Raw genomic sequence first — 17149 nt, forward strand, 5'->3', positions numbered from 1 at the left:
ACCTCCCAAAGGCACCATTATAAGGGGGTAGGCGGTGGGCTTAGGACTTCAACGTATGAATTTGGTGGGGGGGAGGAGGACACAAAAGTCCAGTCCATACATTCTGCCCCTGCCCCTCTCCCCAAATTCATGTCCTTCTCGCATGTAAAATACATCTCAACAGTCCTAGAAGTCTTAACTCATTCCAACAACAACTCTAAAGTCTAAGTTCAAATCTCATCCAGATATCTAAATCAGACATGGGTAAAACTCAGGATACAATCCATCCTGAGGTAAATTGCTCTCCAAGCTGTGAACTTGTGAAACCAAACAAGCTACACGTTTCCAAAATAAAATGGTAGAACAGGCATGTGACAGGCATTCCCATTCCAAAAAGAAGAAAGAACAAAGAGGTGATAGGTCTCAAGTAAATATAAAACCTAACAGGGGGAAACTCCGTTAAACTTTATGGCTCAAAAATAGCCCATTGGTCTGATAATCTGCCTTCCAAATGTACTGGGATAGCAACGTCACCCCCAAAGGTACTGCCCACGCTGTGGCAATGGCCCCACCTATGCCGCGGCTCTCTGAAGTAGCCCCACTCGTGTCAGGGCTCCATTGGCTGCAGCCCACACCACAGGTCTCTGCAGGGCTCCCCCCAACCGAGGCACTAGGCTGGGGCATGCTAGCCCACCTGAACCACAGAGGCAGTCTCACTCACCCTTTGAAACCACTCTGCAATATCTCAGAAGAAAAGATCCAGGAGCTTGAAGACATAGAAATAGAATCCAACTCAACTAAAGCATAGTGATTTAAAAAAAGAACCAGCTGAATAAAAATGAAAAAGCCTCCATAACTAGTAGGGCAATATCAAGCATCTTACAGAAAAAAAAAAAAGAGGGGGAGACAAAAAACTTCAGAAAAAATAGCAATAGAAAAATTTTCAAATTTAATGAAAATCCAAGAATCACAATGAATTCCAGTCAGCATAAACACACACACACACACACAAACACACACACACACACACACCAAGAAAACTAAGGCACATCACAATCAGATTGCTTAAAATCAGTGAGAATGGGAAAGTCGTATGAAACATTATACTACGTGTTATAAAGGACACTAAGGAGAATAAAGGTCATATTTCCTGCCCTAAAAATATTGTTTTAACTTTCAATTTTATGTATAAATGTGATTTGTATGTGAGACATCCAAATTTGGGACATCTGGAATTGGAAGGGTTATGACAGACAGAACCAATATTCTGATGTGGGTACAGAAATTTGTAGGAACCCAGGAGCAAAACCAAAATTGAGAAGTTTGCAAATTACACAAGGAAGAGTCCACCTGAATTAGATGGTTGAAGAGACAAATATGAAGCTTGGCAAAGGGAAGGGAAGTATCAGAACAATACTGGTAAGAAAGATTCTTCTTTTGTGGCAGATCAGGAGTATCTCAGAATAAAGAATCCTAGAAGTAGTCAACATTGAGAAAGTGAGCTGGGGAGAGTCTGAGCATTGGGCCCAGGAGGGCATCTGTCAACTGCAAATAGAACATTCCCTACCTGGGAACAGAAGTCTTTGTGAGATATTCTAAAACGTCTCATCATTCCACATTTCAGACCTCAAGCCCTGAAGACTCCTGTTTGAAAAGGTTGCTTGTTTCTCTCCTTGCTTTATCATTTCCATTTTCTCATGATCCCAACTAGCCAATCTGATTGCAGTTTCTTTCTTTGTCCTCCAATCTATGCTGGACAGAACTACTAAATAAAATTTTCCTAAATGCTGTCTACATCAGGTCTGGCCAAATTTCCTCAAAAACCTTCAATGCTTCACTGTTTCATTTTTTCTGTTAAATGTGAACTTGGCCTGGTTGCCAAGATCTTCCAACAGACATCCAACAGGCACTGTTATGTCCTTAATACTCCATCTCTGATCTATTCATGTCCATCTCACCCTCCATTATTGTGCCTGCTTGCCTACCTTTATGTTCACCATGCTCTCTTTTTTCCCCTCTACCCATCCATCCTTCAAATACCACCACTCACCCCTGAAGCTCTTCCTCATTTCTTTTCCTGCTTAAGAATTACAATAGGAGTCAAAATCTTGTTTATATGATTTAGTAGTTAATTTTCAGTACCATTGTACAATGTTCGAATACATGCTTTTATATTAGTCTTTAATTCTTACTTACCTATTAAGTTTTTTGAGTTAAGCCTATAATTTATCTTTCTTCCACTGCCTCCAATGCCTAAGACAGTTTTAAAGCACAGAAAATATAAATAATTGTCAACTGATTTAAATAAGCGGACTAAAGTAAATATATTTTTTCAGCTATTCTTCCAAAGACTATTCGCTTGATTATGAGTTTTAATTCAAAGAGCTAAGACATATATAATCTAAATTAGATAGCAAAGATCCCTAATTTTTTAATATATATAAAACTTTTCTGTAGCCAATTCCTAATTGCTGTGGTTTAGAGGCTAAACTCCAAAGGTGGATTCCTTAAGTCATAAACATGAATATCTACTGTTGATACTAAACTAAGTTCGCATATTCTTTTGTCAGTAGGTAAAAGAACTACAAATCAGAATGGTATGTTGGAAATATGATGAGCAGTGAATTCACATTGACCTAGAGAAAAATTCTTGTCCTGCAACTTAACAGACAAGAGCTCATCAGCAGATTACTTCACCAGTAGGGTTGGTTTTTGAGAGGTTTAAATGAAATTGTGACAGAGTCTAGAGTGAGAGCTTTTCATTCTCTCCCTGAGTGTGAAGAGAGTATTTAGACACTACTCATATTCAGACAAATGATCTCAATTTTAAAACCTTGTTACATTCCCAACCTTTTCAAAAACAGAATTCTATTAGCTTTTTCTCTGTATTTATTCATATTAATTTAAGGTCATGGCACTCAAACTAAACTTCAGGGAACTTACTACAAGCAGATTTCAAGAACTATAACTTTATTACTGTGGTCTTTTTAGTCTTTAGTTTATGTATTAAAATATCATGCTTGTTTGGAAGCAGCTGTAATACCTCCCTCACTTTCAAGGACTCTCTTCACTTTCTAGTACTTTCTTGTTTCCACGTTATGAAAATATAACACATAATTTTGTGCCTGTCACACATAGTGGATGACCAAAACATTTTACCTTTTGGTTTTCCCACAATTTATATCATGCCAGAATTACAGGATAGGTAGAAAGTACCAAAGAATGGTATGATTTATATTGAAGAAAAAAGTGCAGAACCTATAGTTCATCATGTGGGATATTATTATTGTAGGTCATGCATTAAGGAATTAGTTCCAAACTCTTAAAACTCAAAAATGGCAAAACTACCATAAAAGCCAACTGTTGGGTCCATTTTGACTATCTCTTCTTCAAAGAACATTAGGAATATACCTACAATATAACAATGAGATTGACAGTTTCCATTCCAATCATTATTGGAATGTAGCATTATTTAATGTAGCAGTTAAGAAGTGAGAAAAATACCATAGTCCTTAGTGTCTGGACCAAAGGAGAGATCAGAGCAGAAACTGCACATTTGGATCTTGAACCATCAGATGCAAATTTTGTAAAAAATTAGGCATATTGTGAAACTAACAAACTCATTGTTGACTAGGTTTTAAGAAAGTCCTGGCCTTCCATAGATGCTGTTTTATAACATAATCCTATCACACAGAAAATTGCCACTCAAGTACTCTAGATCAGAGCAACTCAGTCATTATACCAAAAAAGAGAAAAAAGAAAAGAAACTGAGAAGAGTCCATTCTGAAGGCAGTCAAACTAATACACTTCCCGTGAGAATATAAAGAAAGCAAGGGAGTGTTTTGAGGGTACTTGTTAAATTCTTTTATTAAGTAGACCCAAATGTGACTAAACAAAATTAGTTAGGATCAGAGTTGGGGTGAAGTTAAATGGATTCTGTGACAATTTTCTCCCCTGTCTTGAGATTTCTTGACTGCACAGTTCGCCTGAATTAATTGTATGAGGCATAAATTTTAGAAGGAAAAAAAAGAAAGAAGTAATTCCTGCTAGTGTGCAGGGGATAGCAGAGTCCAGGTCAAAACCTCCAGGGAATCAATGATTAGTTTCTAGACTTGAACACTGTGTGTGAAACATTTTCATTAAGAAGGTAAATGTAGAAGTCTAAGGTGACACTTTCATTGTTGTTTAAATTCAGTACCTTGTCTGACCCAGTCTCCACAATGAAGTTTGTGCCCTAACATATAGCAACATTTGTGATGTCCAGAGCACAGCTCTGCCCAGTTAATGGTCACGGTTGCTTCTTCATCTTCACATGCACCAGCAGGATGCTCAAAAAGGGAAATCAAGGCTGTTGTCAAAGCAATTACTTGAACCTTGAGAAAGACATTACAAGAAAAACAAACGTGGGTAGGGTAACTGTTGCAAGAAGATTCTATGTTCTTTACGATTAATAAGGAATAGGTATTGAATTAACAGGCATTTCTTTAATATTATTTCAAGGTTGCAGGCAGTTATATTGAAAGACATGACACTACAAGGTTGCTAATGCAATTACCAAGGGCATTTTATTTGTTTGCTTTTATGATCTATTTGTCATTAAAAACAGTAAAGATGGGTGCTTCCCAGGTGGCGCAGTGGTTGAGAATCTGCCTGCCAATGCAGGGGACACAGGTTCGAGCCCTGGTCTGGGAAGATCCCACATGCTGCAGAGCAACTAGGCCCGTGAGCCACAACTACTGAGCCTGCGCGTCTGGAGCCTGTGCTCCGCAACAAGAGAGGCCGCGACAGTGAGAGTCCCTCGCACCGCGATGAAGAGTGGCCCCCACTCGCCGCAAATAGAGAAAGCCCTCGCACAGAAATGAAGACCCAACACAGCCAAAAATTAATTAATTAATTAATTAATTTTTTTTTAAAACCCAGTAAAGATGAAAGGCTTACATAACTATGAGTGGAAATTGTTCAAATTAGACTATTTCAGCATTCACAGGCATATTCTACTGTCGTTCAGTAAGAAGTCATTTTTCAGAGGTCAGGTGGAATTTGATGGGAAGACAGAAATCATTGTATGCAGTGTCTGGGGTCAGTGGTGCTCTCTCTAATGCACCTATTCCTTTGTCACATGAGACAGGAAATAAGCATTTCCCAGGAGCTTGCTACTGAGAAGCCTGAAATCTTATAAATGAAAATGTGAACAATCAATTTGAAAGAATTATTAGAGATAACTTTAGACATTTAATATTAAATGTTTATTAATATTGGGGTCTAATAGATTAAGCATCCTATGGTGAAAAAGTTAGCAAATACTTTTTTCTAAATAAGGAAAATGAGACTATACACAGGCAAGAAAACCACAGGGAAGATTGGTTTTCATATGTAAGGAGAGGAATTATGACCTAATCCATCTTTTTCATGTCCAAGGTGTGTGGCCTTGTAATCTATAAAGTAGTTCAATTAGGGGGTCACATTCATTGTACTCTGTTTCTATTTTGAGCTAAGGTTTGATGATTAAATCCATAGTGTTCAACCTTATCCTTCCCTCACTTACCTTTCCGGTTATGTCCCCAAGAGAAAGAACTGACTCATTGGCATCAAAAGGGTCATCCCAATAATCCATGCAAATTGGTGTTCCTTTCAGGCCTTGGAGTTTACATTGACAAGGAAATTCTTCTTTGGACAGCAGATCATAGAAACAAATCTCTTTTCTTGTAAAAGCCACCGCTATCTAAAGTAGCAAAGTAGAAAATCAGAAAATATTTCTGATGGATTTAGTGAAAACAATATGAAAAGCAGACATGCAAATCTTAGCACCAAATCAGACATTTTCACCTGAGGGTCCTTAAGGTATTACAGAAGTATAGCATGGTGGCACAAATGTGCTTCATTCTAACCAAGTATTCTAGGCAAGATAAAAACTTTCCCATTTGAACACACTTTCTTCCCTATCCCTACTTCACAGACCCCCAACTTCTTCCACCCATGGGAGACTAGGCAACTAATCACAGGAAAGACAAAGACGTAGAGGGCTACAGCATCACACAACCATACAGAAACTTTACAAACCATGTTTTATGAGGCAAGCAGAGGCTTTCACAGAAATAAATTGATGAAAATTCTGTAAGTAGCCTTCCTAAGTCAAATAAAATCCTAAAAACTATTTAAGAAAGGGTAAATACATTTGTAAATAAAATTGACAAAATTTTAGCTAGACTAAACCCCCCCAAAAAGAGAGAAGATACACATTACTAAATTCAGAAATAAAAGAGTAGATATTACCATCAACCTTACAGAAATTAAGAAAAGGATTATAAGAGAATACCATGACCAACTGTAAGCCAACAAATTAGATAACTGAAATGAAATGTACAAATGCCTAGAAACACAAAATTACCTAAACTAACTCAAGAAGAAATAGAAAATCTCAGCAGACATATAATAAATAGAAAGATTGAATTCGTAATCAAAAAATTTTCCCACAAAGAAAATCCCAGGCCTGGATGGCTTTTCATTAATAAGTTCTATCAAACATTTAAAGAATTAACCCCAATCTTTCTCAAACTCTTCCAAAAACTAGAAATGGAGGGAACACTTTCCAAATCATTTCATGAGGCCAGTATTTCCTAATACCAAAACCACACGAAGACATCACAAGAAAAGAAAACTGCAGACCAATATTCCTAATGAATATAGATGTAAAAATCTTCAGCTAAATACTATCAAAGAGAGTCCAGCAACATATAAAAAAGATTACACACCATGACCAAGTAATATTTATACCAGTGTAGGGAAACAAAATTTGCCACCTCAAAATGTGTCTCTTTGGCATGAGGATTAATTTAGGTTGATTATTTTTAAGAAATAGAAGACTCAGGAAGTTTTTCTTTTTACCTCCCCCCTAGCTGCCTGAAGAATTTGGATAAAGGGCTTGTTCCTAGAATAGAGCTATCACCAGAGATAACTGCAAAGACCATGGGCTAGATGTGATGGCAGAAACTGAGGGTCTAGAGTCCACTCTGAGTTCCAGCATCTCTGTATGGCCCAGCAAATATTTGTAGACCAAATATTTGCTTTTCCATCCTCATGTAAATTGCCTTCATCCCCTTTGAAATCCCAAACCACCATCCCAACACCTTCTTTTGTCTTTGCTAAAGATGATATTTAAGGTGAGGACTTTGGACACTTTGGTGAGTTACTCAGTTTTCCTGGGTCCCTTCCATATATACATGTTATTAGACTTTTGTTTGATTTCCCCTGTTAACCTGTCTCATTTCAACTTAATTATTGGACCAACCTAGAAGGGTAGAGGAAAATTTCTTCCTCCCAACACCAGGAATACCAGGTTAGTTTAACACATACAAATATCAACTAATGTAAGACACCATATAAATAGAATAAAGGAAAAAGGTGGTATGATCGTCTTAATAAATACAAAACAACATTTAACAAAACCCAATGCATTTTCATAAGAATATTCAACAAATTAGGAATAAAAGAAACTTGATAAAGAGCATGTACAAAACAAAACAAAACAAAAACACAACCTACAGCTGATATCATACTTAATGGTGAAAAATTGATTGTACTCTCCCTAAGATCAGAAATAAGACGAGGCTGTTCACTCTCACCACTTCTATTCAACACTGTGCTGGAGTTTCTAGCCAGGGAAATTTGTCAAGAAAAGTAAATAAAAGGCATCCAGATTGGAAAGGAAGAAGTTAAACTAACTCTATTCGTAGATGACACGATCTTATATACAGAAAATCTTAGGGAATCAACAACAATAACAAAACCAATTGGAACCAATAAGTGAGTTCAGCAAAGTTGTAGAATATAAGATTACTTTAAAAAAACTATATTCACTAGCAATGAACAATCTTGAAAATGAAATATCAAAGGCAGTGTAAGAGAAAGAAAAGACAAAGCACAACCTGGGATACAATATTTGTAAATTATCCATCATATAATTGCATATAACCAGAATATATAAAGAACTCTCAAAACTCAATAATAACAAAATTTACTCAATAAAAAATGGGCAAAGGATTTGAACAGACACTTCACCGAAGAGGATAAATAGTTAGCAAATCAGCACATGGAAATATACTCAACACTATTAGTCATTAGGTGATTCACACTATCAAACAAACAATTAACAAACTATTAAAAAAATCATAAGACAGAAATATGTACATGACTGGATATTTGATGATATTAAGGAATTATTGCTATTGATATTAAATGTAATATGGTATTATGGTTATGCTAAAAAGAGAGACTTTTTTAGAAATACTGAAATATTTACAGATTAGATGATTGGATATTTTGGATTTCAATAGAGGGGAGATGTAGATGAAACAAGATTGGCTGTGAATTGTAAATGGCTAAGGGTGGATATTGGTTCTTAATGGGATTATCTCTGCTTGTGTGTAAGCTTAAATTTTTTCATAGTAAAATTTACCATCTGCTTAATGTAAAATACTAAGAATATGGATTCTTTAAGCTGCATTCTTCCCTCACAAATTGATTTTCTTTCCAGTATGTTACCTTTCTCATAGGTCTAGTTATATGAGGGTATTTGGACTAAATGGGCCCTACCCATCAAAATTAAGAAACTGACTAGTACAGTGGTCAACATCAGATAAGCAGTTCCCTGAAATTGCACTGAGCTGTGCTATGCACTGAGCTGTGCTATGCACTGATATAGCCTCTCAGCTCTGCATACAGATCCAAGACTCTGCTAAAAACTACAGAGTCATAAAGGTCTTATCAGCTAGTAATGCAGCATGGCCTCACTGGGGACAGAGACAAGAATCTGAGTCACTACTAGCCTTGTCGTTTAAAGGCACACAACAGAACAGTTTGTGAATTGGAGTAACTCACTTGGCTTTACCTGCATTCCCTCCAGGTGAGATGAGAGGTACAAAAGAGTAGCGCAGCTCTCTGTCACTGCTAGTGTCATACTTGCTATTGATCAGGAGCCCTGTCTTATCATTTCCCCCCTTTTACAAGCAATAAATTTATTAATAAAGACTCTGTACCTTGTTTACATTTTCCAGAGAAGCCATACTTGTCAGCCACAGGTGTTTAAGATTCTTGGCATCTGAAGTGACGGGAAGCACTTCTTGCAGCTTTAAATTCTCTCCCCAGATTCCTACTAAACCTTCCTTCCTGATGATCAGATAACGACTTGAACTTCTTAAGAAAATTACTTTTTGAATGATGTCCTTGTGTTTCACTGGGAGGAATTCAAGGTCTTTCCACTGGGGAACCACCATTGCCTTTGCTTGTTCATCTTTCTCATAAAGTGTTAACAGCATAAATGAAGTGCTTGTCCCAATTAATACAGCCATCTTGGGCCACATCCACTTTATCAAAGAGCTCTCCATATTCTTCCTTTGTGCCCCAACCAACAATCTCTGTCATCCTCTGCACAAACTCTTCTCTGGACATACAAATGGTTTGACTTGGCTCTGAGGGTTAGAAACAGGAAAAAAAACAAGACATCAGTGAAAACGTCCTAAATACCAGAGCACTGTGCTACCCCCAAAGGTGGATCTAATCAGCAATTCTTCCAAGATGCAAAGAAAAACATCTACTTTATAATGGTGCTATACTTAAATGAATTGGGGATGCAGAGCAAATAACTGACAGACCTACAAGCTGACATCCTCAATCACAGATGTCCTTATAACTGGCAGAGGGAGATAGGAGAGTCAGAGATTTGATATGATGATGCATGCAGAGGTCAGAGTGATGTAGGGCTATGAACCAAGGACTGCAGGTGACCTCTAGAAGCTGGACAAGGTAAGGAAAGAGATTATCCCCTAGAGCCTCCAGAAGGAAGACAATCTTGACAACACATTGATTTTAGCCCTGTAAAACCCATTTTGGAATTCTGAGCTGTAGAACTGTAAAATGATACATTTGTGACGTTTATGCTACTAAGTTTGTGGTAATTTGTTATAGCATCAATGGGAAACAAATACAGTGGTTTAGAGAAAATGGGTGAATCCCTGAAGAGAGTTTAGCGTAGCCAGTAAAATGATATCACAGTGACACTTTAAACCAAGGGCAAGAAGTCACCTCTATGAACACACCATTACAAAGACAGCAAAACCTTATAAGTTGATTTTCTTTATTCGTGGTAGTTATGTTCTATAAAGCCTTTGCAAACACTAAATTAGCAGATACTGAAGCATGGCTTTTATGGGAAATACAACATTAGGTTTCTGTGAGCCTCTGGTCACAATATTTTCATTGTCAATTCATAATTTTGTTTTATGTCTGTTTCCACTGAAAGACATTTTAATATATATTGTTAATTCATTAACAGTGAATTCATGGCCAACATTACTATAAGTCAAGACTGAGTGAAGCTTATCTAACACACGTATTTTCTCCATAAGGCACAGCACAGCCTTCTTGCACTTAGACAGAACTTTACACTACACTTAGGGAGCCATTTTAAACAGTGAAATCACCGAAAAAAGCACAAAATGCAAAAACTTGGCACCAAGTGGACCACAAATAGGACACTTGTTTACAGTACGAGAGCTGGAATAAGAAGGCAGCGTGTCACTGAGTTTGACCTCAGCATTGAACCGGCACACTGGAAGACTGCAACTTTCTGCCACTCTGTACATGTCTGTGAATGACCATGAAGGTGCCTTGAGTATTGACTTGGGGGTTACAAATAAATTTTAGCAAGTAGGCAAATTCACAAATACAGAATCCGTGAATAATGAGAAGCATCTGTATTTCAAATAAGTATATAGCTTAATATTGATAGGCTGTTTAGCTTAGTGAGCTTCATGATGAGAGGATCTATTTTTCTACTACCTCAGAGCCAAAGAGTCAGAATTGACAGTAAGCACAGGGAGGCAGCATATTGTAGAGCAGGTCAAACAATTGTAGGTTTAATCCTGGTTCCACCAGAGACTGTGGGAAATACTGGCAAGTTACTTCACTGTTGAGGCTTAATTCTCCCATCTGTAAAGTGGATATAGCAAAACATCAATCTCAAGAAAATGATTATGAAGGTTAAATGACATATCAGAAAATGCAGAAAAAGCATTTGACAAAATTCAACACCCATTCATGATAAAAACTCTCAGTAAACTAAGAATAGAAGGAGACTTCCTCAACTTGGTAAAGAATATCTGCCAAAAACATACAGGTAACATCATACTTAATGGTGAAACTTGTAGCATTCCCACTAAGGATCAGGTACAAGGCAAGCATGTCTTCCTCTCACCATCGCTTTTCAACATCATATTGGAAGCTCTACTTAATGCAATAAGACAAAAAAGGAAGTAAAATTATAATGATTGGGAAGAAAAATAAAACTGTCTTTGTTCACAGATGACATGATCATCTATGTAGAAAATCTGAAAGAATCAACAAAAAAGCTCCTGGAACTAAGAAGCGATGATAACAAGATTGCAGGATACAAGATTAATATACAAAAGTCAGTAGCTTTCCTATACGCCAGCAATGAACAAGAAGAATTTGATATTAAAACCATAATACCATTTTACATTAGCACCCTCAAAAATGAAATACATATAAATCTAACAAAGTGTGTATGAGATCTATATGAGGAAAACTACAAAATTCCTATCAGCAAAGTCAATAACTAAATTATTGGAGAGATATTCCACGTTCATAGAGAGGAAGACTCAGTATTGTCAAGATCTCAGTTCTTCCCAAGATAATCTATAGATTCCATGCAATTCCAATAAAGGTCTCAGCAAGTTATTTTGTGGATATTGAAAAACTGACTCCAAATTTATATGGCGAGGCCAAAGAATGAGATGAGCTAACACAATGTGAAGGACAAGAACAAAGTTGGAAGCCTGACTCTACCCAACTTCAAGATTTATTATAAAACTGCAGTAACCCAGACAGTGTGGTATTGGCATAAGAATATAGAACCAGATCAATGAAACAGAATAAAGAGCCCAGAAACAGACCCATATAAACACAGTCAACTGATCTTTGACAAAGGACCAAAAGCAATACAATGGAGAAAAGATAAAACCTTCAACAAATGGTGCTGGAATAACTGGACATCCACATAGCAGAAAAATGAATCTAGACACAGACCTTATACCATTCACAAAGATTAACTCAAAATGGATCACAGACCTAAATGTAAAACACAAAACTATAAAACTCCTAGAAGATAACATAGAAACAAACCTAAATGACCTTGAGTTTGGTCGTTTAGGTTTGTTTTTAGATGCAACACCAAAGGCACAATCCATGAAAGAAAGAATTCATAATCTGGATTTCATTAAAATTTAAAACCTTCTCATGAAAAACAATTTCAAGAGAATTAGTAGACAAGCCATAGACAGGGAAGTATTTTCAAAAGATACATCTGATAAATAATTCATCCAACATATACAAAGAATTCTTAAAGTTCAACAATAAGAAAACAAATAATCCAATTAAAAATGGGCCAAGGACCTTAATAGATACCTCACCAAAGTACATATACAGATGGCAAATAAGCATATGAAAGGATGTTCCATATCATATGTCATCAGGGAAATGCTAATTAAAACAACAGTGATATATCACTACATACCTGTTAGAATGGCCAAAATCTGGAACACTAACAACAGTAAATGCTGACACAGATGTAAAGTAACAGGAACTCTCATACGTTGTTGGTGGCAACATAAAATCATAGAGCCACTTTGGAAGAGAAGTTAGCAGTTTCTTACAAAATTAAACATACTCTTACCATATGTAGATCCAGCAATCACACACCTTAGGATTTACTCAAAGGATTTGAAAACTAATATCCACACGAAAGCCTGCACACTGATCTTTATAGCAGCTTTATTCATAATTGCCAATACTTGGAAGCAACCAAGATGTACTTCATAGGTGAATGGATAAATAAACTATAGTACATCCACAGAATAGAATAGTATTCAGTGCTAAAAAGAAATGAGCTCTCAAGCCATGAAAAGACATGGAGCAAACTTAAATGCATGTTACTAACTGAAAGAAGCCAATCTGAAAAGGTTACACGCTGTGTGATTCCAACTACATGACATTCTGGAAAAGGCAAATTATGGAGACAGTAAAAAGATCAATGGTTGCCAGGGATTAGAGAAGTAGAGGACGATGAATAGGCAGAGCACAGAGAATTTTCAGGGCAGTGAAACTACCCTGTATGGAACCACATTAACGCATACATGTCGTGATACATTCGTCCAAACCCATAGAACGTACAACACCAAGAGTGAACCTTAATGCAAACTGTGGACTTTGGGTGAGTATGATGTGTCAAAGTAGATTTATGAGTTGTAACAAGTGTACTCCTCTGGTGGCGATGCGGATAATGGGGGAGGGTATGCATGTTTCAGGGTAAGGGGTATATGTGTAATCTCTGTACATTCCCCTTAACTTTGTTGTGAACCTAAAACTGCTCTAAAAATATAAAGTCTTAATAAAAAAGGTTAACTGAGATACCACGTGTGTGAGAACTAAGTAATCAAGTGTTTAATAGAAGTTAGTCTAAGCTTTTAATTAATTAAATTAACTTTCTGAGAAATAACTGGTATCTAGCCATTTGAACTACTCAGAAGTCCATCATTCTTATCTTTGTTAAATTATTTTTAGACTAAAAAGTTTAGATGAGGGAAATTTTTCAGTGACCCAGACTTTAAGAGTATGGAAAGAAACCTGATCTTAAAATCACTCCATTTGAGCCCAAACTGCAAACTGTTTCTGAAAGCTAAGTCAAGTCGATCTTGTATTTTAAACTATTATGTAATGACATCAATCAGCCTCTCAAATCTATATCATTATCCCTTTAACAAAAAGCACTTTAAAGCCAAACCTTAAAGTATTTTCTTCCTATAAGTTTGTAATTTATTTTTATTTCTACGAACGAGAAACTGTTCTGACTGACAAATACCAAGACAATTTCTTCTTTACATTCTAGAATATGGAATGGCAAATAGACCATAAACAAAGAAGAAAATAAATTTTCTTCCCCAAAGTAACATATACGATCAACTTTATAATTTTCTGCACATTGATAATGCCAATATGCACAGGGGGAAAATTTGAGAAATACTTCCAATTTATGAAATGTGACAGAGAAGCACAATTGTATGACATACTTGGCAATTCTATTACTAATTGTTCACTCACTAGCTTTTTTTGCTTTTAGTTTTAAAATAAAACCATGGTTTTACCATAAAAATCCTTCATTATAATTAAATATGCACCAGGGAAGTCCCACATTAAACAATTTTTTTTTTTTTTTTTTTTTTTTTTTTTTAATGAGAGAAGACTGGGAGACAGGTGTTCAATCATTCACCCGATTTTTTTTTTTTTTTTTAAGATTTATTGATTGATCGATTGATTGCTATGTTGGGTCTTCGTTTCTGTGCGAGGGCTTTCTCTGGTTGCGGCAAGCGGGGGCCACTCCTCATCGCGGTGCGCGGGCCTCTCACTATCGCGGCCTCTCTTGTTGCAGAGCACAGGCTCCAGACGCGCAGGCTCAGCAATTGTGGCTCACAGGCCTAGTCGCTCTGCGGCGTGTGGGATCTTCCCAGACCAGGGCCCGAACCCGTGTCCCCTGCATTAGCAGGCAGATTCTCAGCCACTGCGCCACCAGGGAAGCCCCCTAAACAATTTTACTGAAGCAATATTTATTATTGTTGAAGACACATCCACATCAAGTTAAATTCACAAGCATATATTTATTCTACCTAGGGAAATATTAAGAATTTATGAAATTGGATTTCATTATAAAACATAGAGCATAAAATAATTCTCAGTCCCTTCAACTGAAAATTTAATTAGTATGGCTTTAACAAAACCTTCTTCCCATAGACAATTTGTTCTAAATTGAATGTAGGCCTTCCAAATAAAAACTACCTCATAATGTTTTAAAGTATACCCTTTCCCTCCCATTAGTCGTGATTCTCTGTCTGGCCTTTTTGAGTAATAATTAGTACTCCTGCATCTATTAGAACTCCTTTTCTAATAAAATTGAAGAGTGAATGATCCATTAGAAAACGTATTCTCATTCAGCTCTTTCTAAGATGATGTTAACAAATTAATTTTTCTATGTCTATGTAACTATGAGTAAGAAAATAACCAGCTATGGCCTCTCATTGTTCTTGCAAGGAAGCTAATATACTCAGAATGTCTAGCTGATTATCTCAGCAAGCACGACTTTAGACCTTTAGAAAATCTTCCTGTCTTCCTGAATCCCTTTCAAAGAATATTCTAAAAAAATCATCTCCTTTTGCCTAGAAAGCATTTTCTGCAGCTACAGTCAGTTCTTGTGAGCTGTCTTTAAGAAAAAAAAAAAAGCATGAACTCTGTTACATTCTCTTCAGCTTTTGAGCTTTGTTAAGATTTGGATTTCACTGTAACTTATATAAAAACTGAGCCCTAAGCCTAAGCACAAAATTCTGAAAATTTAACCTTTTTAAGAAACTTGACAGCCCTTTTTTTCACCAAGAAGAGATCACGTACTTTCAATTAGCAATATATGAGTGTGCCAACACATTTAAAAATTATTTATTTTTTGCATAAAATAACCCTTGTTTACTATAGAAAAGACAAAATATAGATAAGCCAAAAATTAAAATCCTCCGTAATGCCATCAGCCTACCAGACTTGTTCCTAGGCAGAAACAGAAATAGCTGTGCATTATTTACCAAATGGTGTCATGATTTACATACCTTTGTGTGCTGCTTTTTCCATTTTACATCATACCATGAAGCTATGCCTTGTATAATATATACTGGTCTTTAACATCATTTTAATGGCCACACAATATTATATGGAAAGGCATAAAATTTATAACCCCTGTTAATAAAAACTTCAGTTGTTTCCAGTGCTTTCCCGTTTCATATAAACAACCCTGCAACAAACATTCCTGCACATACATCTTTGCTTGTTTGTCCAATTATTTCCTGAGGGAAATTCCCTAGAAGCAGAATTGCTGAGTCAAAGAATTTGCACAAGTTTTTGATATATTTTGCCAAATCTTCCTCCAGAAGACTCAACAAATTTACATTTCCATTAACAAAGTATGAGACTGCCTATACCTCACCAAGCTGGGGTATTCTCATTCTTCTTAAGGGTCACCAACTGGTTTCTAAAAAATAGTTCTAGTAAGGCTGAACATTGACATACTTGCTGGCAAAACAGATCAAACATTCCCAAAGCAGACACAAATCTTTCCAAATCTGCTGACTCTTAGAAATGTTGTTTATCTTTGTTTTTTCCTTAACTTTTTCCTATAGCAATATTTTATAATGAAATGAGGGAAAAAATTTTTTCTTTTTTTTCCTACTCTGTAAACAGGGAGTTTCCCAAGACAAGAATACAAGTCCTACTTTAAAACTACAAAGAGAGTACAATCCAGTTTAGTCAGAAATCTGGGTATTTTCTCCTTTGTCAAAGCTGATAGTGGGTTAACATGTCACTGACCCAAGTTTCACTGCCTTTATCCATTGTTGAGTATTTACTTTCAGATTCTGAAAATTAATGTCAAATGGCAAGTTGTAAACCACTCAGAGAAGTATTTCCATCCATTGATCTATTTATTAATAAATATATATTGAACATGTACATCATACAAGGTATCATGAGGTAGATTTATTTATTCATTCATTCAACAAACACTTATTAAGTGCCTTCTCCATGCCAAACACTATTCTAAGCCCTCAGCACCGGCTCTGAACAAGGTAGTTGAAGTCTATGCTCTTCGAGTACTTACATTGCAGTGGGGAGCCCAGGTATGCTGATCACATTGAATGACACATGGCTCTAGGTTACCAAAAGTAAAAAAAATCACAAGAATCACACTAATTATTGCTTTTCCTAATTTCAAACTGAATTTAGGACTTAAACGTGTCAAAAACATTCCATGAACTGAAACCTTGTGTGGACCAGAAATCTTTCTTAAGTCTGAAAAAAAAAATTTGTTTTTAGATGATTAAAATTCTGCAGTGCTTCTTTTTCTCTACATAAAAAAACAGTTTCTAATAGGATCTCAGAATCTTGTTTTCCCCAGAATCTGCTGGTTTTATCAAGTACTTAACCAAAAATAATATTTCTTCTGTCAAATATGTAGCATGATTTTTGGGTAATGCTCCATGACAGCTGGATGAAGATACACTATCTC

General features: G+C 36.3%; 1 protein-coding gene across 1 annotated transcript in view; it reads right to left on the reverse strand.

Annotated features, from left to right (window-relative positions):
• The window catches only part of WDR49 (WD repeat domain 49), a 156008-nt gene that overhangs the window by 119931 nt on the left and 18928 nt on the right, over window positions 1-17149 (reverse strand). Inside the window, 4 exon segments of the mRNA XM_036849652.1 lie at window positions 4178-4352; window positions 5525-5701; window positions 9015-9303; window positions 9305-9444. Of these exon segments, the coding sequence (XP_036705547.1) occupies window positions 4178-4352; window positions 5525-5701; window positions 9015-9303; window positions 9305-9444 (781 nt within the window).

Source organism: Balaenoptera musculus, chromosome 4, assembly GCF_009873245.2.
Source record: "Balaenoptera musculus isolate JJ_BM4_2016_0621 chromosome 4, mBalMus1.pri.v3, whole genome shotgun sequence".
Taxonomy (NCBI): Eukaryota; Metazoa; Chordata; class Mammalia; order Artiodactyla; family Balaenopteridae; genus Balaenoptera; species Balaenoptera musculus.